The sequence below is a fragment of the Balaenoptera ricei genome, chromosome 6 (genome assembly GCF_028023285.1).
Source record: "Balaenoptera ricei isolate mBalRic1 chromosome 6, mBalRic1.hap2, whole genome shotgun sequence".
NCBI lineage: Eukaryota > Metazoa > Chordata > Mammalia > Artiodactyla > Balaenopteridae > Balaenoptera > Balaenoptera ricei.
Window position 1 is genome coordinate 111383574 of NC_082644.1, and position 25246 is coordinate 111408819.

At 52.5% G+C, this 25246-nt stretch overlaps 1 protein-coding gene across 8 annotated transcripts in view; it reads right to left on the reverse strand.

The window, feature by feature from the left end:
* DENND1A (DENN domain containing 1A) overlaps positions 1-25246 on the reverse strand; it is a 534065-nt gene that overhangs the window by 26053 nt on the left and 482766 nt on the right. For 5 of the 8 annotated variants that reach the window (XM_059925585.1, XM_059925583.1, XM_059925587.1 and 2 more), the window contains exon 20: positions 1737-1793. The exons of the other annotated variants lie outside the window; for them this stretch is intronic. In XM_059925585.1, the coding sequence (XP_059781568.1) occupies positions 1737-1793 (57 nt within the window). The remainder of the gene's footprint in view (positions 1-1736; positions 1794-25246) is intronic. 8 annotated transcript variants of the gene reach the window in all.

The following is a 25246-nucleotide window of genomic DNA, read 5'->3' on the forward strand; positions in this document are numbered from 1 at the left end:
TACTGTGAGGCTCAGCTGGGTTGAGGTGGCCAAGAATGATTTGCCGACTATGAAAATCCTAGGTGAATGATGGTTATTAAGAAACTGGGTCATTCCTTAGAAGCTGTAAGATTTAGAAACCTGTTAAGTAGAGTAAGAACTGCTACTGTGTGCCAGGCACTGTGCTAGGTGCTTTACAAATGTCATCTATATCATGCTCACAAAATCCTCCATGAATGAGGGTGTATTAGAGAGAGAGGAGAGAGGCTCAGAGAGCTTCAGGACCTGCCCAGAGTCACACAACTTTGGTCTCAAGCCTGGCTCTGTCTACTCCCCAAAGCCATGTTGCTAATGACTGTACTGAAATTCTCACTAAATCACACAAGCTTTGACCCAGAAGTTGGCTTCCTGTCCCCCAAAGTGGTTTCTTTTTGCCGTTTGTGACTTCCTTCCGGTGAGCAGAAACATTCCAGCCCCTCGACAGCAGTGCTGATCACGGTTTGACTGGGGTACAGGATGGATCTGTCACACGTGGTTGGAACTGCAGTGTCACGGCCGCCTCCACCCCAGCCCTCTAACTCCCGCATGCGGTAGGGAAGGGAAGGGAAACAGTGCCACAGAACTTTCCAATATCCGCGCAGAGAGTGGCCACCCAACCGATGCTGGGTACGTGCGCCTAGGATTCAAAACAGACACAGTTCGAGGGCGCTCCTAACCACTTCCGGTTTGGTGCTGCCCGATTCGAATCAATTTTTGCTCAAATAAACTCTTAAATTAAAAAAAAAGAGAAACAGATGCAGTTCAGCCTAGTCACCTGCACCCCTGGGCCGCCACACCTTTCGAGATGGATGCGGACACCGCAGTGGGGAGGGCGGGAGGGGCTGGGACTCGGGTTCGTGGGGAACTCTGAGGGCTGCTTTTGCTTGACTGCAAGAGTGGTGGCCGCTTTGAACAAGAAACAGAGAGACTCTTCTCTTGGTAAACAGCCCTCACTCAATGGTCCCGGCAAGTTTTCTTCCCACTTTAAGGGAACCTGCTAAAGTTATCAGGCCTCTCAGCATGACCAAAGTCTGAGCCCACAAGGAAAAGGACTTCACTGATGCTAAACATGGGACCCACACCCCATATGTTCCCAAGGTATTTCTCTTGAGAAAACACAGATGGGTCTCTTTCCCTTGCCCACCCAATCCCAGGTGTTGGTGGGTTTATCACATCTCATCCTGCTTTTCTGCCCTTACTTGGAGCTTCGCTTGGGAAGGTGGAGCCCCAAGTGAGGCCCAGGAGATGAGGCAACCCGGTCTCCATCTGAGCTGGCTCAATATTCTCTGGGCGTAGCCTCCACCCCCCAGGAAGGGATATCAAATGCATCTGCAAACCGAGATCTGGCGGAACAGACCCCTGCTGCCAGATTTCTGCTTCCTTTGTGAGGAAGAGGCAGCTGCAGCCTTTAAAGCTCATTGGCTAGCAACGTGGCTCAACCCAGGAGATGCGCTCAAACGATGCACACACGGCAAGCACACCACACAGCGACCCTGCTGCCTACAGCTCTGACCTGCGAGTCACCAAACTGATTCAGAAAAAGGAGAGAGAAGCCCAGAAAATGCAAGTCCAGGGACATGCCACACAGAGGGAAGCTGAATAACCCACTTCATGGTTTTCTTTGGCAAGGCAGCTGAGTTCAGACCCCCGAGGTTTAGTCAGGCGGGGAGATGGCTCAGGCAGTGTTAGGCGGGAGGGTAGTACCACCGGCTACTCACGGGCCTCGAGCGCTGTATCTTGGGAGGCGGCGGGCGAGTGGGATGGAGTCTCTGTGGCTGCATTAAAGCGGAAACTCAAGGAATCAGTACACACGAAGATGGTTTGATGCATTTCCACACACGGCTCCAAGCATTCAGCCACCCAAGCGGGAGCCCAAGGGCCATCCTCGACGCCTCCTGCTCCCTCGGCTGGTCACCGGCTCCTGCACATCCCATGTCTGAGGCCCTCCTCTCCACTTCGAGCCTGGATCACTGTAATCACCTCCTAACAGGGCCCCCACCTGGATCTCCTCAGCCATTCTCCACACAGGCCAAGGGGGATCTTCTAAAATGCAATGTGACCCTGCCACACCCCAGCTTCGAGACCTCTGCTGTCCCCGCCTGTCCTGGGGCCACCGTTCAACAAGGCCCTGGGCTGGCATTCCAAATTCTCCAAGACCTGGGTTCTGCCGTGCCCCACCCAGACCCCTCCCAACCTGTGCTCACCAGCAGACCCTCGAATGGCCTGAGGCTCTCATGCCTGCTTCCTGCCTGCCCAGCAGGTGGAATGACCAACCTCATCCTGATCTGCCTGGCAAACCTTTACTTGTCCTTCAAGAATTCGCCCAGGTCAGATGCTGCCTTCAGTGCTCTGACTTACCGCTCACTACCACCACGTATCTTCCCCTCCCCACCCCCCATTCTCCTTCAAATGTTCATTTCCTTAAGGGATTCATCCCTGTGCCTCGGGAAAAAATATCTGCTCAGTAAATGTCTGATGAACAAATAAAATTTGCACAAAATGCTTGATTTTTGAACTCAGGACTTGAATAAAAATCAATAGAGCACAGACCTCTTAGCTCGCTCCTCAAACCCTTTATCTCGAAAGTCAAGCTTTGTTCTGTCAATGGCCTGCCCACCTAGATGCCCTGGACAGTGGGGCGGATGGGCAGACAGAGTAAGGAGAGTAAAGGTCCACACTAGATCAAGGTCACAGACACTCGGTGAGCCCTGGGAGGCTTCCAGTTGGTTCCTCCATCAACCTCGCGGTTCACAGAGGTCCATCAGTACGCCACAAAGTCCAGACCTGCACCGCCCACTACAGGAGCCAATGGCCACACGTGGCGAGTCCAAAATAAGATGCGCTGTAAGTGTAAAATGCACGCTGGATTTCAGAGACTTAGTTTGAAAAGAGAATGTAAAATATCTCAATATTTTTTTATATTGATTATATGTTGAAATGAAAATGTTTTGGATATTTCAGTTAAATATATTATTAAAATTAATCTCATCTGTTTCTTTTTACTTTTTTAACGCAGTTACTAAAACATTTGGAATTCCATATGTGACTTGCATGTGTGGCTCCTGTTAGGTTTCTCGTGGACAGCACTTCAGAGCTTCACTTGGTTGGAGTGGTCCTCCAGGTAGTAAACTTGCCTCAGAACTCATTCTCTACAACCGACTCCCGGAGAGAGGGGCCATGTTTCAGGCGTCCCTGGATCCCTGGTGTCAGCACAGGGCCTGTCAGAGTGGCCTATGGAGAAAACTTGCCGACAGACTTGGTGGAGAATTGGGGTCCCTCATGGCACATCGAGAGCATATATGGATGGAAATAAAGTCTGGCTTCCCAGATCCTGTGCTGTTAGGAGTGCAGGCCAACCCGTGCTCGGTGACCCTTCTTCAGTTGGAGGCTATCTGGGGTTAGGATGCCACCCAACGAGATGAGCATGGCCACCCACAAGTGCATAGGCTGCTGCCCTCGTCCCAACCCCCCGACTCTCACACACAACCCCCACTTCCCCCATCACCCTCAGCTTCCCGTGTCCTCGGCCACTCTGCTTCTGGGTGACCTCCTTCTCTAGCCCCAGAGCCCTCACCACTAGTCACCTCTGACCTGCATTTCTGTCCCTGCTGGTGGGGGTGGCAGCGTTCAGGAGGTCACCTCTGGGGTCAGCCAATCTCAGACTGAACCCCATCCCTCCACTCATCCTGTGGCCCAAGATTTAACCATCAAGTCTTACTTTCCTCATTTGTAAATGCAGGTAATGGCACTACCTACCCAAGGGGGCTGTTAGGAAGTTTCAGTGAGAAGATGCTCGCCAAGATCTTTAGCCCGTAGACACCAGCAACTATCACCATTATCAGGTTTCCCTGCCTCCAGCCTCTCCCCTTCCCAATCTATCTTCCATGCTTATTTCAGAGTGGGCTTAAAAAAATACACGCCCAATTATGTCATTTGCTAGCCTAAAGCATCTCAGTGGAAGGCCGGCATCTCCCAAGGTGTCTTCTGAGAAACCATCCTGGGAGACGCATTGTATGAAAGAAGAAAAGGGGGTTCCCCAGCCAGACAAGTCTGGGAAGTGCTGTGTCTTGCTCCATTTGGGGATTCACAGGGCTGGTTAGCACAGCAAAGGCTGCCAACCCTTGCAATAAAACACCCTACCGTGAACAGGCAAAACACTATTAACTCCTTTTTTTTTTTTTTTGGTAAAAGTCCTGTTTCCCACATTTATTTGAATATAGACTCACTTCCCCTATAACACCTGTTAATATCCCCTGGAAAATGTTAATTGAAGTGCTCAAAGCCCTCCGGATTCTGGGCCCCACCCATAAGCCTCTGCAATCTCATCTCTGGTGCATCTCCCCCACCAACCCCGCCCCGCTCAGCCCCTTGCTCTCCCTGAAAGCTCAGGTGTCTTTTTAAGTTTTTTATTTTTTTTTACTTTTGGCTGCAATGGGTCTTCGTTGCTGCGCGCGGGCTTTCTCTAGTTGCGGCGAGCGGGGGCTACTCTTCGTTGCGGCGCGCGGGCTTCTCACTGTGGTGGCTTCTCTTGTTGCAGAGCACGGGCTCTAGGCGCAAGGGCTTCAGTAGTTGCAGCACACGAGCCCTAGAGCGTGCGGGCCTCAGTAGTTGTGGTGCGTGGGCTCAGTAGTTGTGGCTCGCGGGCTCTAGAGCGCAGGCTCAGTAGTTGTGGCGCATGGGCTTAGTTGCTCTGCGGCATGTGGGATCTTCCTGGACCAGGGCTCGAACCCGTGTCCCCTGCATTGGCAGGCAGATTCTTAACCACTGTGCCACCACGGGAGTCCCTCAGGTGTTCTTGAAACACCTTGCATCTCCTTTTGTCTCACTCTTGGTGCCTCTTATTTGTCCTTCACTGTCTGGCTCAAGCACTGCCTCCCCCAGGAGGCCCTCCCTGCCCTTCCCTGAGGAGCATGGGTCAGGTGCTCTGCTCCCCATGTATTCACAGCACAAAGGTTGTAATTATCAGCTCACTCATCTCATTTCTCTGTTTATCTAGTATGGTACTGGCTAAATAGGTGCTCAGCAAAGATTTTTGGCTGAAGCTTCCTGGCACATGTAGAAACTCAACACGTTAGTTCTCTAGATTCTGTGATTAATTTATTTTGCTTTGATTGTCATCAGGAAGTGCTAGTTCTTTTGCAACTGAATTTATAAACGGTGGGAGGAAAGCAGCCTCTTGACCACACCTAACCTAGAAGCTAGTAAACCAGGGGAATTTATAGACACCAAGAAATGGTAACGTGGTACAAATGTCCTGAGTGTGGCCGTGAGGACCCACTGCAGGGATGCCGGGTATATCACAGCAGCTCCCTCAGGGCAAGGCACACAGTGGATGCGCTGCTAAGAAGCTTCTGCTTCTTGGAGGGGAGGAAGTAGTAGGGCTGTTGGGTCATGGTGGTTGCAGTTTCCCAAATATGCTGGGTGGCATGACAGTGGGGGACACGGGTTGGGGAGAGCTGAGTACTCTGGGGACAGTTAGAACAGCCCATAAGGTGGGGTGGTGGTGACTTGGCGGGAGGAGGGGGTGAAGGGAGAAGCTAGGGGAGAATCAACTCAACATACCGTTTTCTAGAACGTGGCTCCAGTGCTGGGCAAGCTGAATCAGGGAGTAACTGAACGTGGGGCTGTAACAGGGTGAGGTCCGACACGACTGCGGAGCCAGCCAGACACAGTGAAAGTCATTTCCGTGAGCCGGGGTCCCCACCCTCGACCACACTCCCTGAGGGCCAGGGCCAGTGCGCGCTTGTCTGTCTCTTCCCACGGCTCTGGTGCCAGGAGCTTATCCTTCCACAGACAAGGAGACAGACTGGAGGGGGGGAAAGTGACCTGCTCCCAGGCCGCCTGACTGCCAACCCAGGGCTCCTCCCACTGCTGGAGGAAGAGGAGGCAAAACCAGAAGAGCCTTGGAGCTGAGAAATCAAGAGGTCTGGGCACTTTTGCAGAGAAATCATGTCACATGTGATCCTCAGTACCCTAGATACACTGACTGCTGATTCTTAAGCGAGTTCAAAAAGGCTGGGCCTTTGGCAATCTTTGGCTAAGAAGAGTTCTGTTCAACAGTTCATCTGGCACTTCCTGAGCTGAGCTGTGGCAGGAGGGATGGGGGTGCTGGCACCTGCCTTCCTGAAGGTCACGTGTAGTCGGGAAGCAGATTCACTCTCCCATGCATAGTGATGGAAAAACTACCTGGGGCCAGGGCCTGGGGATTCAGGAGACTAAGACACATTCTGTCCTTAAGGAGTGTATGGTCTAATGGAATTTGACCCACATCACGGAAAAATACCTTTCTTAGAGTACAAAGAGCATTTGGGCTAAAACCCCAAGAAACATACTTTGGGTGGAAAGACTCACGTGCATGTCTTGGTTCTGTCATTTTCTAGTTGAGTTCAATACTGGCTCTGCCATTTGGCAAGTTATTTAATCTAAGCCTCAGTTAACTCTTCTGTAAAATGGAAATAACTCCTGAGTCACAAGCACTGGTGTGAGGGTGCTACACGAGTGCATTACAGCTGTGGGAGGCTCTGGTCTGGCAATCTGCTGATGAAACGAGACCATCCAATCCTCCGTCCTTCCCTTAAACCCATCAGTCTCCCCAGAAGAGTCCTGTGAATGTGAGGACCTTGGTTTTTCAAGGCAGTGTGCTGTGAGCAAGGCGCTGTTGAAAGGGACTGGATTTTACTAATCTCTTCTATTTACATGATGCGTTTTCCTTTCAAAGCATTTCTACTTCCCGTCTTTCCTTTGAGCCTCACATTCCCTGGTGAGGCAAGTTAGAGGAGGGTTATTTCCCTGCAATAGAGGCAAGAAACAGGAGGCCCAGAGAGGTTAAGTGACTAGTATGAGGTCACAGAGCTAGTAGCAGGAACTAAAACAAGCAGGTATCCTTAGTCCATTGTGCTATCCTTGTCAACCAAAACTTCCAAAGTCATCTGGAATCCTTTCTGATTCGGTTTTTCTAACCCTTATCCCTTCCGAAGTTGGACAGTGTTGTTAAGAGATGTGTGCCGGGCTTCCCTGGTGGCGCAGTGGTTGAGAATCTGTCTGCCAATGCAGGGGACATGGGTTCGAGCCCTGGTCTGGGAAGATCCCACATGCCGCGGAGCAACTGGGCCTGTGAGCCACAATTACTGAGCCTGCGCGTCTGGAGCCTGTGCTCCGCAACAAGAGAGGCCGCGATAGTGAGAGGCCCGCGCACCGCGATGAAGAGTGGCCCCCGCTTGCCACAACTAGAGAAAGCCCTCGCACAGAAACAAAGACCCAACACAGCCATAAATAAATAAATAAATAAATAAATAAATAAATAAATTAAAAAAAAAAGGAGACCTGTGCCTTAAGAGAAAAGGCTGGTGAGAGAATGACTGACATCCTCCCCTTCCCTCCTTATTTGAGCATCTCTTTCCAGTGCTTTCCAAAGGAGATTCACGTGTTGATTCATTCAACAAACAATGCAGTATACTTTGTACAGGCAAGGGGCACACCAGTGAATAAGACCCAGTCCTGCCCTCAAAGGGCTCCCACTCTGATGGTGGGGTTATAATACAGGTGGGAAGAGGGGTGCTGAGGTCTGTGGAGGTGCCAAGGAGGGGCTCTTCTACCCGATGGGAGTGGTATGGAATTTAGGTGCATGAGATGGGAACCCCAGTGATCCAACAAAACCAAGTGAGGGTGAATATGAGGATGCGTCAGGCCAGGAGGAACGGCTGGTGGGTGGGTGGGTGAGTGGGGTCACGTAATACAAGGCCTTGAACGTCAGCCTAAGAAGTGTGGATTTCCTACTGAGCGCAGTGGGAGGGATTTAGGCAGGGAGGGACATATCAGAGGCCTTGGTGTCAAAGATGGATGGGAGGAGGATGGGTGGGCTCCTAAGGACAGACACTCCCTTCCGGCCAAGGGGGCCTGCCCAGACCTCCATGTTGTCAACTCGCCAGCTGGCGTGTGACTGCTGGGAGATGTGAACATGAGAGGGTAAGCTCCAAAGTGTGATTGACATGGAAGTCCCAGAGAGGAGAGGAACTCTTTTGGCCTCTGATGGTCTCTGCCTGACCCTCGGCGTTTATATCTGTCAGCCATGTGGGCCAGGTGAGTATGCTCATTGGATATGAAACCCACATTTATGAGGACAGCATCTGATTTGCAGTTAATTTGTTGATGCAGCAAAACACATTGTTTCCAAAAGGTCAGGAGGGGAAGCCGTGTTGGAATAGCAACTTAATTACCTGGGTGGCATGGATGAGTGGGCGCCCTACACAGGGCTGCAGGGTGGAAAATGCTTCACTGCCAGGCGCGGACTTGGGGCAGAGAGTGAAGCGGGGGCAGCCTGCGAGGTGAGCAGAACTGAAGCTCTGGTGGCCCGCTGTGTTCTAACACCTAACCAGCGCATTTGCTGTCCCGGGAATGAGGGTCATTATTCCATTTCACAGGTGAGGGGAGGCAAAGACTTGCCCAGGGTCACACCGAGCGGTGGATGACAGGCCTTCGGAAGAGGGTCAAAGAGCTTGTCTCAAGTTAATTGCGCACTGGGGCAGGAGTCCTGTGATGGATTTGGGAGGGGCCCGCTGTTTGGGAACCGGTGCACAGATTTCCTCAGTCCCCATGGAGGACACACCTTGGACTATCCCTTTAACATCCCTTTAAGGTCAGAATCAGCCTCCCGTTTTCACAGCTGGTAGAGCAGACTCAGGGAGGGCAAACAGGCGCTACCTAAGGCCACACAGAAGGTGAAATGTCAAAGTCAGTGGGCGGACAGGCCAGACCCCAAGCGGGGACCGGTGGTGTGGGGAAGGGGGCAGAAGATCGGAGATGCCCGAGGCCTCAGGGATCAAGCAGCTTCATTGAAGGCCGAGGTCTATGCGTGCAAAGCTTGGGGTGGGGAGGCAACCTGCTTGAGGTGGCAGCCAGAGCCCCCGCCGTGACCCTTTCTGAGGGCCAGAGAAGGTGCGGCGTGCCCCATGGCAGCTGGAGGCATGAGAACGGTGGCCTCCAAGGTCAGCCTCAAAGGGGGTCTCAGGTCCTTTGGGTCTGAATGGTGTTCTGAACTGTCCCTTTTCTGTCAGACTCCCATCTAGCTCACCTGGAAGGGGCTCTGGCATCCCCAAAGGGAAGGCTGGGTAGATGCTGGGGGCTTCTCTGTGCCAGGGATGTGCCCAACCAGATATGCTTCCAGGAATGGAGAGGGTGAAAGAGAAAATTCACAATTAAACCCTGTTACTGTTTAATGAGGGAAGAGTTCACCTGGTTAATTTTCCTGGCTAGTAGCCACATCAATGCTCTGACCTGTGCATGAAATGGCCCTGGTTGGGAGAGGAAGACAAAGCTTTCTGTGGCTTTACAAAAGGCCTCTGGGCTGAGAGCAAGGCTCCTCTACTCCTCGGGAAGGGAGAGCCGCTATTATGCAAGGTATGAAAATAAAAGAGGGCTTCTTTTGATAGGCCTCCAAAAAGGAGTGTATTGAAGCTATATTTGTGTGGAGTGTCTCCTTTGAAATGCCCAACCAGCTCACTCGGGCACAGCTCTCGCCTGTCCCCCAACTCCTGTCATTATCTTGAATCCTCTCGTCCACACTTGATAGAGCTGATCCTGCTTGTTGGGGAGGATCAAATGCTTGCCTTCGCTTCAGAGTGTCAGCAAGGATGCTGGAGAAGACTGAGCGCTGGTGTCCTACAGCACTCGCTCTGTGCCAACAGCACTGGGCAGGCCCTGGGCCCCCACAGGGGACCCTGGGGTCCTCGGGCCCTGCAGCTATCTGCAGAGGTAACCCTCAGCTCCAGGCTCTAATCTGGGAGGGATGCTCATGGAAAGACACTGCACAGGATGGACCTCTGCATCAGAGCTGAGGAAGAAGTTTCCATCCTGCTCGTACACGATGACAAGGTGCTTCTTCATGGGAAAGGGAGGCTGGGAGGGGCCTCATCCTGGAGCACCCTCAACGGGCCAGGTGCTACCCAGTATATCTCAGTCAGTCCTAAAACTCTGCATAGAAGCCCTTCCATAATCCCTCCGGCCCCAATTCACACAATACGTTAGGAAGCTGGTTGTCGGACTCCGGGGGGAGGTTCCCACGTGTCTGCAACTCGCTGTCCTGAGGCACCCTCTGCAGGGGTGCTGGGGGCTGAAGGTGGCCCTCGAAGAAAAGCTGTAGCACCTGCTGTCATCTCTGGAGAGGGGCTGCCGGGGACTCAGCCGCCCCAGCAAGTCACCTTGTGAGGCCATTCTCTCTGCTGGGCCCCGGCACTCTGCGGCGAGTGAGAGCTGAGCTGAGAGGCGGCTCCTCCTGGTCCTGAGAGCAGTGCATTCTTCCCCGATGTTGACAGGAGTAGTATTTTGTAGTGGTGCTGGTTAATTTGTAGTGGCATTTGTGGTTTGAAGCCTTGTCAAGATCCCTGATTACTTCCCGTGCAAGGAGCTCGGCTGATGGGGAAGTTCACATGCTGAACAAAAGCAGCGAGGCAGCTGTGAGGGAAGGCTGCGAGGGGGCCGGGTGACCCCAGGCCGCTTGGGGGACAGAGGCGGGGGAGGGAGGGGGCCAGCAGTGGGGCGGGGGAGGGGAGCCCTTTGTTTTTAGTCAGGTGCAGCTGCTCGGTCTGAATAGGTGGCATCCCATTGGCGGCCCGAGGTCAGGCAGCAGATGCGGGCCGTGGCTGGGCAGGGGCAGGGAGCCTTGCTGACGCGTGCCATTCTCTGCCCAGACAGAAACAGGACGCGGGGGCTTCACTGCTACCTACATGGGGGCAGCCATCTGGGATGCCATCAAGGGTGCCTGGGTGACATTCCCAGGAGGTTGGGGATGCCAGGAGGGGCTTCCAGATGTTAGGAGAGAGAATCCCCCCCTGACAGAGGCAGGGGGGCTGTTTTGAGGCACTTGCTATGTTCCAGGTTCTGTACTAGAAACTCTACCTGTAAGGTCTCTAATGATCCCAACAACCCTGCAGAGAAGGTAAAATCCCCATTTGGCAGATGAAGAAACTGAGTCTGCATGGCTCAGTGACTTGCCCACGCCTCACTGCTAACAGGTGGCCAAACCAGGCTCCAGACCCAGGTAAGTCTGACCCCAAAGAAGCCCACACTCCTTCCATCAGACCCGGTACACAAACGGCAGAAGGAAGATGCTGAATCTTATCCCCTTGAGAATGGGTGGGGGGGGCACTTCCCTCTCCCTGGGGAGTTCTTCCCCCCAATATCCTCTTGAGTTTTTTGTCTTGCTAAGTCCATTCTGACCACACAGAAAGGTTTGTCTTTGCAGCCGCCTACACTTCACCAGGCCTGTGTCCTGACTTGGGGAGGGTTTGCTCGGTGCGTTTAAGGGCTGGGGCCAGCTCAGCAAAACCAAGGCTAATTTATCATCTCTGGAATGGTGTCCACCCCAAGCAGTACTACCACTAGGAAATTAAAATAAAGATCTTCTCCCGATTTTGCAGTAGTATGGATAGGATCGCATAGCATCTTCCGGAAAGGGAGTCTGGTGATTACGACAGCTTCCGCGCTGCTCTCCCTGCCACCAGCTCCCCCTGCCCCAGTCCACCCGCAGCCCGGGGAGCTGGTCATGTCCTTCAGACGGTTCTCGGCAGGCCATTCGAGACCCAGTCCCTGGCCCACCCACCCCATATTCCACCCCACCACAAGCAGCCCATTTTTCCAGCCCTGCAAAGACCTGCCCAGCCACTCATGTGCCACAGCCCTTCACAACGCACGTGCTCGTCCTGGGTGCCCTTCCTGCACCTGCCTACCTGGTGGATTCAGCTCATCCCTCAAGCCTCCGTCCCTTCCCTGGAAGCTATCCCTCTCTTCCTGGCTGGATAGAGCCTGGCTTCTTTCTTCTGTCCCTCCCCTAAAGACGAGGGGTTCCTCGAGAGTGCTGTGGCATCTTGGTCACATCTGGATCCTGGGCTCTAGGCACAAGGCCTGCACACGGTGAGTGCAAAGTTAAATGCTCACCCAAGACTGTGGGACTAGCCTCAAATGGTCAGTAAGGCCGTTGCCCAGCATTTGACTAACGTGGACCAACTAGTTGTCATCCTATCACTGAGTCTCACTGTCCACAAGGCTGGCAATGTTTCTGATCAGGAAAAACTCCCAACCTAGAGATATCCTGGTCTAACAGGTTGAGCCCAAGGCCACCCTGAAGAGCAAGAGACTTTTCGAGGAGAATGCAAAGGTGGGAAGCTTAGATGTGAAATATCCCCAAATTTCCCCAGTGTCTGTTAAAGACAGACAGTCAGGTTCGCCAGACAGAGGTTTTTTTGTTTTTTTTTTTTTCCTTCCCTCAGAACAAATGGATGGAGAACCTGTTTTTAAAATTCCTGGACCCTGGCATACATTTCTATCTGTGTCAAAGTCTAGCCCTCCACCGCCTCAGCAGAGTTTAAAATCCTAGCTAATAGGTTAACAACTGTTTTTCTTCAGCTTCAAATGAAGAATATCAGAAGGCTGGGGGGGAATGCAGCTCTCCAATTTGTACGGACTGCACACAGCTCCCCGCAACGTGTGTTTGACAGGACTGACATTCTGTACCGCTGTGAGATGGGAAAACGTGTGACATTTTTATTCATGGTGGCGTACGCCCTTGTAATGATCAGCTCTGGTCGATGTGCTTACCGCAGCAGCCCCAGAGCCCTCGGAGAACAAACAGGAACCCAAGGTGCCAGCAGTTCGACTGCCTTATTAAACACCGCCAGGATCCTAACGAAGACCAACTGCTGGAAAATCTCACTGTCAAATCCTCAAGGACATTGTCAGTGCACAGCTAACTGCATATATTTTTCATTTAAAATACTGAAATCCAGCATTGTGCCATTACAACCGAGGGGAGGGGCACCCACTCCAGCGGCCATTCTCTCGGCTGCCTCTTCGGAGCTCCAGATGCCCAGTGGGGTTCAGGGCTGAAAAAGGGGTGGCGGAGATGGGAAACTGACTTTCTGAAAACCCAGCCCAACCTTCAGGGTGAAAGGCTGAAAGTTACAGGGCTCTGGTGAGAGTCACTTAAACTTGGAAAGTCGATCCACTGGCTCCCTCCTAAGTCTGAGCCAATCTGCATAATGAGAAAATCCGTTTCCCCCAGCCGGCCGTCTTCCTGTAGGTGCAACCCATCGCATCCTGCACCTTGGTGCTAATCAGCCTGCTGCTTGGCGGCAGACCTTAAGACATCTGCAGGAACACATGGCCGTGGTAGGTTTCACACCTCGGCAGCAAAGCTGTGTGTCAGGGTGCCCACCTGCAATCTCACCACTCGCCTCGATTCCAAGGCCTCAAGGTCAGTGTGCAGGAGGACCCCTCCCTTCAGCGGTCGTTTTGAATCCGGATGCACACTGATGGATGGAAGCCAGTCACATGGTAGACCCTGGAGCTTATCGTGGTTGTTACGTGGGGTGGTTTGGTTATGGCTGCACACGCTAACGTACTGATGTATTTACCTTGTAAACATGTATTATTTATGCAGTGCCTCTATTTCCATACTCCAGCCCTGATGCACCAAGACATACTCTGCTATTTATTTATGGGGTCCTTGGCATAACGGGCCTAACAAGATGCCCATGTGTGGTTCTTGCAGGTTTGCAACAAACCGTACGTGGTTGGCTGAACAACTGGATGTTCTCCATCCATCACAGACAGAGGCTTGCATTTTAAGGGGCTGTCTGTAAAGCTGGTTTAGCATAATACTGTACATCATCCTTGGCAGAAATGCCCTGGGATGCTGAAGAGCTGGCAACCCAGCGAGAAGGAGCCCTAACCTTTCCTACCCTGGGATGGGGCATGGGGTAGAGTAAGCCATGGGTACCCTGGTTACAGGTCCCAGAGCAAGGGGGGAAAGGAAGGAGGATGGTAGACAGCCCCAGGGCAAAAGCAGGACAGTGAGGGTGGAGGTACCCTGTTCCTCTCAGCTGGCCATTTTGTCCTTCTGCAGAGCCTTTCCACATTGACCCCGTATATCCCAACAGACACTCCTTTCATCATGTGCTGCGCCTCAAATCTCATTAGAGCATGCTGGCTAGAGGAAGAGAAATTCAGCCTGCGTCCAGCCCTGTGCCATTCCAAGGTGAACCTCAACAGCTCCCATGGAGGGCATCCAGCGGGCCACGGCGCTCTGTCCCTTTGGTCTCCTGGACCGCTCTCCCATCGTTCCCTCATCCTCACATCCCACGAGCTCTCGTCTGAATGCTGGCAGCATTGTTAGTGGTCTCCTGGCCTCACCTGCTTCCACCCCTTCTAGCAGTGGCCCAGAGTGAATGTTCCCAGATGCCATTCTCTTGAATATAATCCCTCACTGGCTCCTGACACCCACAAGATATGATTCAAGCTCCCCCAGGGCCTGGCCCCTGCCTACCTCCGCAGTTTAGATCCTGGCCCTCACCAGCTGCCTCTACTAGCATTTCTCTTTCTGTATGGTTTGTTCACTGTCTCTCCCAGACAAAGAGTGCCATGGAGGCAGGGCACACACCTCATTCCTTTGCAACCCTGGGGACTTGGACAGGGCTTGGAGTTTGACGTGCCTCATAATATGTTAGATAGGTGAAGGAATGAATTAATGAAGGCATAAAAAAGTAACTCAGAGTTCTGCCTGGCAAAAAACTCCAAGGCATCAGGATTTTTAATCACAAAGATAGGAGGGCAGCAGGGGAAGAATTCTTAGCTGGTCATCATGGTTTGGGCAATGGAAAGTGTTTGGTAGATAGCTCTGGGGTGAAAGTGGCCCTCTGTCCTGCCCTGTCTCTGTGGAGAGAACTATCTCCTGGTCAGCACACCTGGAGAGCCACCATCTCTGCTGACCGCTTCACTCCACCTGGCCTCCCGAGGCACCATCTTGCCAAGGCTCCATCTACTGCCCCTCTGGAAACACTCTCTATCAACCTCTCCAGAAAGTGCAAACAGGGATCCATCTAGAAGGCGTTAGGGAGTAGCGCATCCCAAGGAGGGCTGAGAGGTAGCTGTAACCATGGAACCATACGGCTGATGGGCAGTAACATCTCAGAAATTCAGTTTAAACTGCTGCCAGGCAATGTTAATCCCCCATCACATTTTGCATGTTAAGTGGGATATAATCAGCGATCCCTTGGGAGAGGTCCCTTTTATACATTCTCTTTTAGTACTTTTATTACATTTTAAAATTCTTTGCAGTATAAACTAAATGTGATTCAATATTCCAGAAGACATGGAACTAAGCAGACTGACAATAAAACTAAGCTGGCAAAAACAATGACCTAAATTAGGGACATGGTCAGTGCCATCTCAGATGCAGCGTGCAGGAGGCTGGCAAGCAGCCTTTGCTGCCAGGGAGCTGTCGTCACCACCAAGCTGTCCCAGGTCAGCTGAGCTGGGCAGTATGATGGAAGAAGCCAGGGTCTTGAATCTGAATCCATCCTACCAGCCAGGGGATTACGCCGGACCCTAGCGAAAAGTGGGGCACTCGTGGTCCCTCCTGCATCAGTCTGGGGAAGATAACGTGAGAAGGTGCAAACACCTGCCGAGCATACTGCCCAGCGCCCAGCAGGCACTCAGAAGGGCAGCACCACTGTTGTTCTTACCCCTGTGTTAAGGAATCCAGGGCTCTGTTAGGTTTACTCTGGGGAGGAAGCAAAGTCTCAAATCCAGAGAGCAGCCATCAACCTTAGCCAGGAGTGGGGGAGAAGGAGAACAGTGACCTTGACCTCCCTAGCCACCCTAAGCCACACTGCTGGAGTCTAAGCATGCCCCAAACCACTGGCAGCCACAACCAGATACCCCAGGAACCAGAAGGAACTGAGGCAGAAGGCTCGATGAGGGGGGTACAGTGAGGGGAGGGCCTGGGGTCCAGCATCAGGTAGACCTGGTTTGGAAATCTTGCTCTGCCACTTACTGTGTGACCTTGGGCAAGTTGCTTAACTTCTCTGAGCATCAGCTTTCTGGGGATAATAATAACTGTATCAATCTCACAGGGTTGTTGAGAAGATGCAGTGAGATGATACTTGTGGAGGGGTTTGCATGAGAATGAAAACTGACCCGACACATCCGACCCCCTCCTCAGCCTGCCACTTCTCAGGTAGTCCTTGACAACCCTTCCCCCAGGCACGGCCAGGTTAATCATTTACCTCGTCCACAGCAGGGCTCAGGGATTGATGGGGGACAGTGTGACAGGCAGCTCCGGGCACAGCGCTCCCGTGGCCACAGGGCGGGGACTCCCCACACCGGCAGTGACGCTGAGCTGATTCTCCCGGAGGATCGTGCTTGTGGGATAGAATTTATTTTCAATATTTTATGTTCTATTTCCCCTTCCCTACTGGGATAAACTCTCCACCTTTGGCACATAGAATTCTAATCTGAGAAAATGCCTCCTCTGGCCTCGCTGAATCAGATTTCCTGCTCTTGTCCCGCTGGGCTCAATCTCTCCCTGGCAGGGAGCTGCATTCCGAGCTGCTCCAGCACAGACCTTAAAAGAAATGCTGTTTTTAGGCTCTGGTCAGTCCTCTGGCAAAGAGACCCTGCTGTCACACTGCTGAACGTAGACAGGCTTGGGGGACGCAGGAGGCCTGTCACGCACACACGGCACTGCACGCAGGGGTCCTCAAGTGAACTCAGGCCTGCAGACCAAGAGCCACCTCCCTTGTTTGATTTCTCCTGCTCTGCTGAACTGACTGGTTGCTCAAGGGCATGGAGAATGCACAGAGCTGCCCTCACTTCCCATGACCCACCACCTTCCGTGTATTCACCGCTCACCACTCGGTCACTCCCCAGACTCACTGGGCAACTCATCTGCACCAGGCCCTGCAAGGGTGCTAAAGTCACGGAGATGAGGCTGACACTATCCCTGTCTGGGGACAGTGTGTCAGGCGCGGGACAGTGGTGGCCCAGAGCAGGGAGGGATGGCTCTGCTTGGAGGAGTCAGGGAGGGCTCGTGGGGCAAGAGGCGCTTGAGCGGGCCCTGAAAGGCTGATGGCATTTTGTCAGCTGGAGCAGAAGAGGAAGGCCATTCCTGGCACTGGAGACAGTAGGAGCCCATTCATCTCTGGGTTCCCCCAGCGCCCAGCACGAGGCCTGGCCTGGAGCAGACGCCCATGAAGAGCTGGTGAAGGAGTGAACACGGGATTGTGCTGGGCACTAGAGGAGAGGAAGGAACTCTGCCTGGGAAGGGGGCACTTAGCAGAGTCTCGCAGGGTGAGAAGGAACTGGCCAAACGTCAAGGACTGCAGGTACCTCCAGTCCAGCAGGCCCAGCCGTGGGCAGGGGGCTGGGAGGGGGCCCTGGTGGCTGGGTAAGTTCTCCTGATCATCCAGCAAGTCTGTGCCCCGGGGAGAGAATCCTGGAGAGGGACCCACATTGTGAAGGGCTGACGGGCCCTCCTATCTCACTACTTGTTGATGTTTTCTGATGCCCCTTGTGCCTCACAGACCAGTGGAGGAGAGCGACGGGTGACCCCAGGAATATGAGGGATGCACGGGTGCGGTGGGCCTGACATCCAAGGGCAACTGGGGTGGCGCAAGTCTGGGGAAGGCCAAGGACAGACTAAGACATTGCAGCAAGTGGAGCTCGTGAGGCAGGGATGGATGAAAAGCGGACACTGGAGCTGCCAGAGCAAAGGTGGTGCTGGAAACCACAGGGGTAGCCGAGCTCCCCACTGAGTGGAGAGTCAGAGGGGACAGGCCAGAGCTGGGGAAGAGCTCTGTCCAAGGGAAGGAGGACCAAAGACAGCTCCCTTGATGCAAAGTCCAGTTCAGACCTCCTGCCCTGCTGGACTCGACACTTCATCCATCCACCAGGCTCCTGCCGGCCAGCCCAATTTCCATGCCTCGGTGTATTTTACTTGGACCTTTCTGGAGACTCTACCTTGGGCCAAAGGAGTGATTTAGAAGGCAAGAATTCTCTACTGCAACCAGCCAGAGAAAGCCATGGGGCAAGGTGCAGAGAATTTCACCTGAAGTCAGTTGCCACCCCATCCTAGAACAGGCTAGAACAGCAGCTCTGTTTGGTCTCTCAGGTTCAGAACCATCATCAGGTATCTGAGACACAGCCTGGAGAGGCTGCTCCCACCTAAACGAGGACAAGGAGCTCTCTGCCTAGTCCTTGAAGCTGATGGAGAGCAAGGGCAATAATCAAACATTGCATCTACTCTGCAGTGATCTCCAGCAAGTCAGCAGTGATGAGGTGATGGGCACCTCCTGAGCATGCTGGTGGGGAATCACCCCGAGGACCAAACTGGTTGGAGTTTAAAACAAACGTAAAGGGACTTTGAGATGCTCCGTGGCATGATCATACAGCACAGGTCTGTGCCTTTCAAAACCACCAGATGGATTCTGTCCACCAGGATTAAGCTGAACCACTCACTGTGACACCGTGGTCTTCCTGAAGGCAGGGGCCTTGCGATCGGCACCCTGGTTTCACAGATGTGGCACAGAATAGGTATCCGTGATTATCTGCTGAACAAGTGACCTAGGTTCTTGGCTCTTTCTCCACCTCTGGGCCCTGGGTTGCAGCTGACTTGGCACACTCCACTCCCCAGAAGCTGTCACAGGCAACTGTGCCCATCTCTGTAACCTGCAAGCCCTGATTCGTACCTCCCTGCCATGCACTCACCTGTCCCCTCTCTATCTGGTGCCTTGGGTGACCTCTGACCTTGGCTCTCCACCATGTATACTCTTGATTTCAAGATCCCCACCACTCTGGGTGTGAACCTTTCTCTGCCATCAGACAAGAGGACAAAGGCCTGGGACAATGTCTCCTGTTTGGCTTCTGTGCACATTTATCAATTTAACCTGTTTTCCCTTCTTTTGATAATAGCCCCCTGATTTCCTTTCCAGGAACTACCTCTCCTGTACTTCTTAGGTATGTATTTCAGGTAGAGCCTTACTCGTGGCCAACAGAAAACCCTTGGCCACAATGATGGGTTCTAAGACAGGCATATGATCAAAGTTGTTTCAATGAGTGAACCCATGCCTCGTGTGGTAGTCACTAGGAAGTGACACCCTCCTGCTGGTCTTGCCCCTGGAAGGATACAGTCTGGAGCTGCTGCAGCCAGGGAAAGCCTCCCTGAGAATGGTACCAGCAGAGGAGGCCAAGGCGGGAGAATGCAGCAAAAAACTGGGTCTGATTGACATGATTTAATGCCTGGATCAAGTCATACTTGAAGCTGTTATGAATGAACAATTTTTCTTTTGGGGTTTTGCCTCTTGCAACCCAAAGTAACCTAACTGATGGAGAGTCCCAGTATAAGTCCTGCCCCTGGTCTTTGGGGGCTGGGCTGGCCCCTGACACCCCAATACTAACTCCTACACATGCCCAGTTTCTATCCTGCATTCTAATCCCTCACACATACGAAGAAAGCACCCAGCGTGCCTCTGGTGTCTAGTGATGGGTTTGGTGTGCAGAGTCTACGCTGGGTGCAGAATACTAACTTTCTTGTCTTGGTGCCAACCGAGGCCCAGAAACATTAAGGAAGGCCTGGGATCTGGAAGGAAACCAGGAACAAGGCCTTACTGTGGTCCAACATCCTGGGATCCTGGGCCACCTGCAGAGGCTGCTGCACTGGCCCCATCACTACAAACTCAGCAGGAAACTGCCATGTTCTTAGCACAGAGCTGGAGCGTGAACCTGAGGTCTAGTAATAGACAACATGGCTTTGAATCCTGACTGTTGCTTCTGAGCTGTAAACCTTGGCTACGCCCCCAATCTCTCTGAGCCTGTCTCCTCTGCAAGAGGAGATGATACCTGAGACCCAGTAGGCTGGTTAAAAGGACTCAGTGGACTAACTCGTGGGAACTGGAGTTGGAACACAGACCCCCTTTTCCAGGTCTCAGCACGGTGCCTGGCATGTGGTGAGCAATTCAGCCTCATGGCCCCCCTCCTCTCCCTCACTGCTCTTCGACCATGAGAAGTGCTCAAACTGCTGTGAAAGTGCCCAAGACCTAGCAGGAGGGGCGTGGACTATGGTCGTTGGCCCTTTGCAGACCTCCTTAACTTGTGCTGAATGGAGGTCCGGTGGTGGAGCTTAGAAAGCAAATTGCTATTTTGAACCTGGATTTTCATTTGGCCACTGACCTTTCTCAGCCCTTCCGTGGCACATCGGGAGCCCCGGAGCTACCTGTGGCATACTAGCTGAGAAAGCAACATCACACGCTTAATCAGAAATTGCCTGGATTTTCAACCCAATCGTTATGAACTTCCAGAATCTTTCTCTTTTTTGACTGGCAAGTTTTTCCTCTTGAAATCGAACATGTCTGCTCTGCGGAGCAAAGCCTGGCCTTGTTAACCTTGCATCAGAAAGCTGTGTCTGGGCTACCTGGGCTATGAGAAAGTGAGGCCACATGGAAAGACAGGCCCAGCCAGCCACCCTCGCCAGCAGACCTGACAAACCCACTACCAGCTAGGGACCACACTGCTTCGGTAATGGCAGGGGCTGAGTCAGGACAACTCTGCACAGCCACCAGCCTGCACTGGAGGCAGAGCTGCCTGCTGGTCACCCTGTAGACGGCACCCGGGAGCTGGAGGGAATGGAGCAGGAGGCCACCCCAGTGGTGCTCGCTTTCTCACGCAAAAATCTGGTTGAAAGAGTGGAAAAAGGGGCAATGGAAAAGGGGGAAATACGATTTGAAAACAACAGGGTTTGAAGGAGCATCGTGCAGAGAGCTCTGCCTTGTGGTCTGTGAAGGCACAGCTGATAAGTTAGGCCAAGAAAACGACTTTGGATGGCAGACCACGACACTCCTCTGCTCACTCACGCCTGGTGCCCCAACCTGCCCCCTGGCCCCTTCCTCTCACGTGTGTGAGGCAGACTTGGGCACCATCTCCTTTCCATACCCCCAGCCCTCCCCCTGCCCCACGATGCCAGCCCTCCTCGGTTTAGGTGTTGACTTTCCCACAAGAGCTGTAGGCACGAGGGTCAGTTACACGTGTGCACGTGCAGGGGGGGCTGCCACTGAGGGGTGTGTGTTCTGAGAGCCGCAGTGTGATGGGCGCTGGGAAGACAGGCTGACTGGGAGGCCATGTCGGTGGGTGACTGACGTCTGGCTCTGCTTTTGCTGCACTGGAGAAAGAGACTGATGTTTACCGAGCGCCCATGTGTAGCGCTGATCCAGGCAGACAGTACCTCACTCAATCCGTATAAAGACCTATGACGTGAGTATTATTATCCCCACCCTAAAGCTGAGAAAACTGATTTCACTGAGGTTAAGTTACGTAGTGAAGGTTACCAGCTTTTTAGGCCAGAACTGAAATTTAAGTCCACAGCTGCCTGATGATAGAATCTGTGCTTTACCCTCAACCACACTGCTTTCATCAGCTGATCAGCCTCTGCCTTTCAGCAGCTACATACTTGGGGGGATGGGGGCTGTATTTGCTTTCTCTCTCTGTGAATGGCTGTTACATATGTGCGTGCCCGTGCACGTGCATGTGTGTAATTTTTTGGCCATACCATTTGAAAGCAAGTTTCAGACATCACCTAAGTACTGCAGTGTGTACCCTTGAGGCATAAAGATAAGCCCCTAAAAACCATGACGTCAACAACAGCTCTAACATATCACCTAACATCCCAGCCCATCTTCAGATCTTCCAACTTTCCCAAGAATATCTTGGAAGCTTTTAAAAAAAAAATCCAAGTTCATACTTTGCATTTGGTTATACAGCTCAGTCTTTTTTACAGATAAAATCTTTGCTTTTTTGATAGAATTCAAGGGACACCGGGCCTTTCCTTCCCTTGCCTGCTCTCTCCCCAGCTTTCTTCCTTTCCAGGTCGACCCATCCTGGAAGTCTGGGGGTGTCCCAGTGCTCGCCTCTCTCCCCTCCCCTCCGTTCCTGGGGCATTTAGGACTAGACCTTAGGGGCTCATAAAAACACAAAATAGAATGAGACAGTATCTAAATTCCTATAATACAAATCTGTTTCTACTTGGAAACAGAACCCTTATTTATGGAAAGTGATTTGGAAGTAGTTTTTGACCACTAATGGAATATTCATTTTCCTTTTTCAAATGAATGGAATTACAAGCACAGCAACAGAAATAAAACCAAATAACCTGGACACACAACAAGTACTTAAACAATAATCAATCAATTATTAATCAATTTGAAAACCCACATCAATAATAAAACCTCAAGACATCTACTGACTGCCAGGTCAGTGCCGAGCCCTATGGTGGATGTTCCAGGCTCACATTCTCATGGGCCTAAAGGTATAATTACATGGCTGCGTGAGATGCACTGCATGTGCCAAGTTCTGGGGCAGCACAAAGACAGGAGCGACCAAATCAGTCGGGAGGATTTACCAAAGGGACATGCTCTGAGGACGGACAGGCAGATCACCCGGGGCCTCGCGGGCTCTGCCAAGGGTGAAGATGGAATCTTCAGGGGAGACGAGGAGCAAGGAGGTGGCACGGCCACTTGTGTGTGAGGCTGTGTGGGGAATGCAGTGCGGGGGAGTCTGGAGGCCCGGAGGCCAGTTAGGAAGCTGCGGAGTGGTCCAGCTGAGCGATAATGCAGCCTGAACCAAAGCTGTCACAGAGGCGCTGGAGAGGAGAGGGACTGGGCAGTGGCAGAGGGCAGAAGGGAGAGGCTCTGGGGGGTGGGGAGTGGACCTGGGCTTGTGGATGGACCTCGCTGTGGTGGGAGATGGAGGAGGAGGGTGAGTGTGGCGGGAGTGCACATTCAGACTGCAGGCCTGTGGTGTGAGGTGTCTGGAAACATGCGAACATCTGTCCGACGTGTTTGGGAGGTAACGGCTGAGTTGAAGGGAATCGTGTGTGACTTCCAGACTCACTGGGACAGAAGGGGTTTCTCAGGGCGCTCAGAGCTGAGGGTGCTGAGAAGGCATTCGCTGGCTGGGCAGCCTCTCCAAAGCAGCATGAGACTGGCACTAAATGACCCAGCTCATGCTTATAAAGCCAGAACTCTCCGTATGCACAGATAAGCAGGCAACCTCATTCCAAGAGCTGCTTCTGGGGGTGTATCCAAACCACTCCGTCCCAGGTCTCTGGAAGCCTGGTAGCGCTTAGTTTGAGCTTTGGTTTAACTGGCTTTTCAAACTTTATGTTAAAGAGGTTTAGAGAGCTTTGCTCAACCGGAAGAATAGACACCTTTCAATGCACACTTTTTGGAATCTAGCAGATTGGAAGGCAGGCAATTACTTTGTTTGTAGGATCAACTGGGGAGGAACACAACGAAGGGGGCGTTCGAGTGGGTTTGCCCTGTCCTCCCACCTCCTGGGAAGGCCCAGTCCCTGGCCGAGGCCCACAGCATGTGGCAGCACGTGTGCAGGACGAGAACCCAGTGTCACTGGGTGCCACTGCCAGTCCAGTTGCTCAGGCCAGGGAGGCAGAGCTGCACTCAGCCGAGAGAAGCAGGGGTGCTGCTGGTGGTGGAGTATGAATTAGCTCCTAATTCAAGTAAACGTCTTCTGGGCCTGTTTCCCCAGCCGTGCAATGGGTATGAGGCCTTCTTCCCTACCAGCTAACGTCGATTCGATTAAATGAGTACAGAAGTGAAAGCGCCTGGCCTGTCCACTTATTAAACGCAGGCAGCAGGGCAGGTTCCATGGGGGTGCTGCCTCTTCTGATTTCTCAGATGGGGAAGGGTCAAGCCAAGACGTCTGGCTGAGGGGCGCCCAGACCCTCCTGGGGAGGGCAGGGCTTCCTCACTCCTTCCCCAGCCACAGAAAAGAGAGAATGTCCACTTCCCTGGCCAGGAGAGAAAAGCGTGGGGGAGCCCTTAGCTTCTCTCTGCGCCCTCTGGCTCTCGGCTGCTCAGGGGAGGAGGAGTGCTTCCCTCTGAGTTTGGGAGAAGGAACTGAGCATGCTCTGTGCTCCCGGTGCTCCCGGTGCCCCCGCCCCCGCCCAGCAGTGGGTCCACAGGCACCCTGGGTGCTGCCTGCAATTGCCCACGTCTCCTGTGGGGAGTAGCTCAGTATTTTCAATTCAGAGGTGAGGTTTCAGCAAGCCCATTTGGCCTCAGGTCTAAAGCAGTATTCTCTTTTTAGCCTACTGGTAAAAAAGCTGGCATTTTTATCTCATTTGACTGTCTCCTGGGCCTTATTTCTCATTTGATTCTGAACTTGGGAGAATAAAAAAAGTTATTTATAGGGGGCTTCCCTGGTGGCGCGGTGGTTAAGAATCCGCCTGCCAATGCAGGGGACACAGGTTCGATCCCTGGTCCGGGAAGATCCCACATGCCGCGGAGCAACTAAGCCCGTGAGCCACAACTACTGAGCCTGCGCTCTAGAGCCCGCGAGCGCCACAGCTACTGAAGCCCGTGCACCTAGAGCCCCTGCTCCACAACAAGAGAAGCCACTGCAATGAAAAGCCCAAGCACCTCAACCAAGAGGAGCCCCACTCACCGCAACTAGAGAAAGCCCACGTGCAGCAACGAAGACCCAATGCACCCCAAAATAAATAAAATTTTTAAAAAAACAAAAATACTGCTAAAAAAAATAACAAAGGAAAGCTATTTACAGCCTCCCTAAACCTAAACATTTTCCAAGGTAGGAATATTCTCAAGTCAGAGACTTTTTTTAAAAAAAAAAATTTATTTATTTGGCTGTGCTGGGTCTTAGTTGCAGCACGCAGGATCTTTTAGTTGCAGCATGTGGGATCTTTAGCTGTGACATGTGGGATCTAGTTCTCTGACCAGGGATCAAACCCGGGCCCCCTGCATTGGGAGTGCAGAATCTTAACCACTGGACCACCAGGGAAGTCCCTCAAGTCAGAGACTTTTGAAGTCTTTAAAGAAATCAGACATGATAAGGATGTAGAGGCCAACTAAAAATCCCTTGATTTGCCCTTGTCTGGAACCACTGACATGGCTCATGATGAGCTCTGAGGGGTGTTACGTATGTCTGCTTTAGAAAACAAATGAAATGCTAGTGAGTTCAGTTTGTTGACAAAATATCTTTTAGTTATAGGGTTCAGCTTAGGTCTACAGACAGTGGCCCTGCAGGTGAAGCGGCTGCCCCTGTGGGACCCTCAGAGTGCCCTGAGCTCACCTCTCCCACTGTTCTCATCACTCTGAGTTGGGCTGACCACTTGCTGTTCTGTCACCCTTATAATGCCCCACAAGTACTTTTTTTTTTTTTAAAGCACATGGTAGGTCTCAATACATGGATGAATAGATGCCGAATTAAAGGGAGGAATGGTCATAGCCTTGAAAGAGGAAGCTCTGGTGCAGCAGAGGCAAGAGAGCACCTTTCCTCCCCCAGGGGGTCTGTAAAGGCCTCCCCCGGGCTCCCTGCCACCCTGCCAAACGTCTTCATGGAGTCCCCTGGCTGGCTCCATGGGCACCAGCTT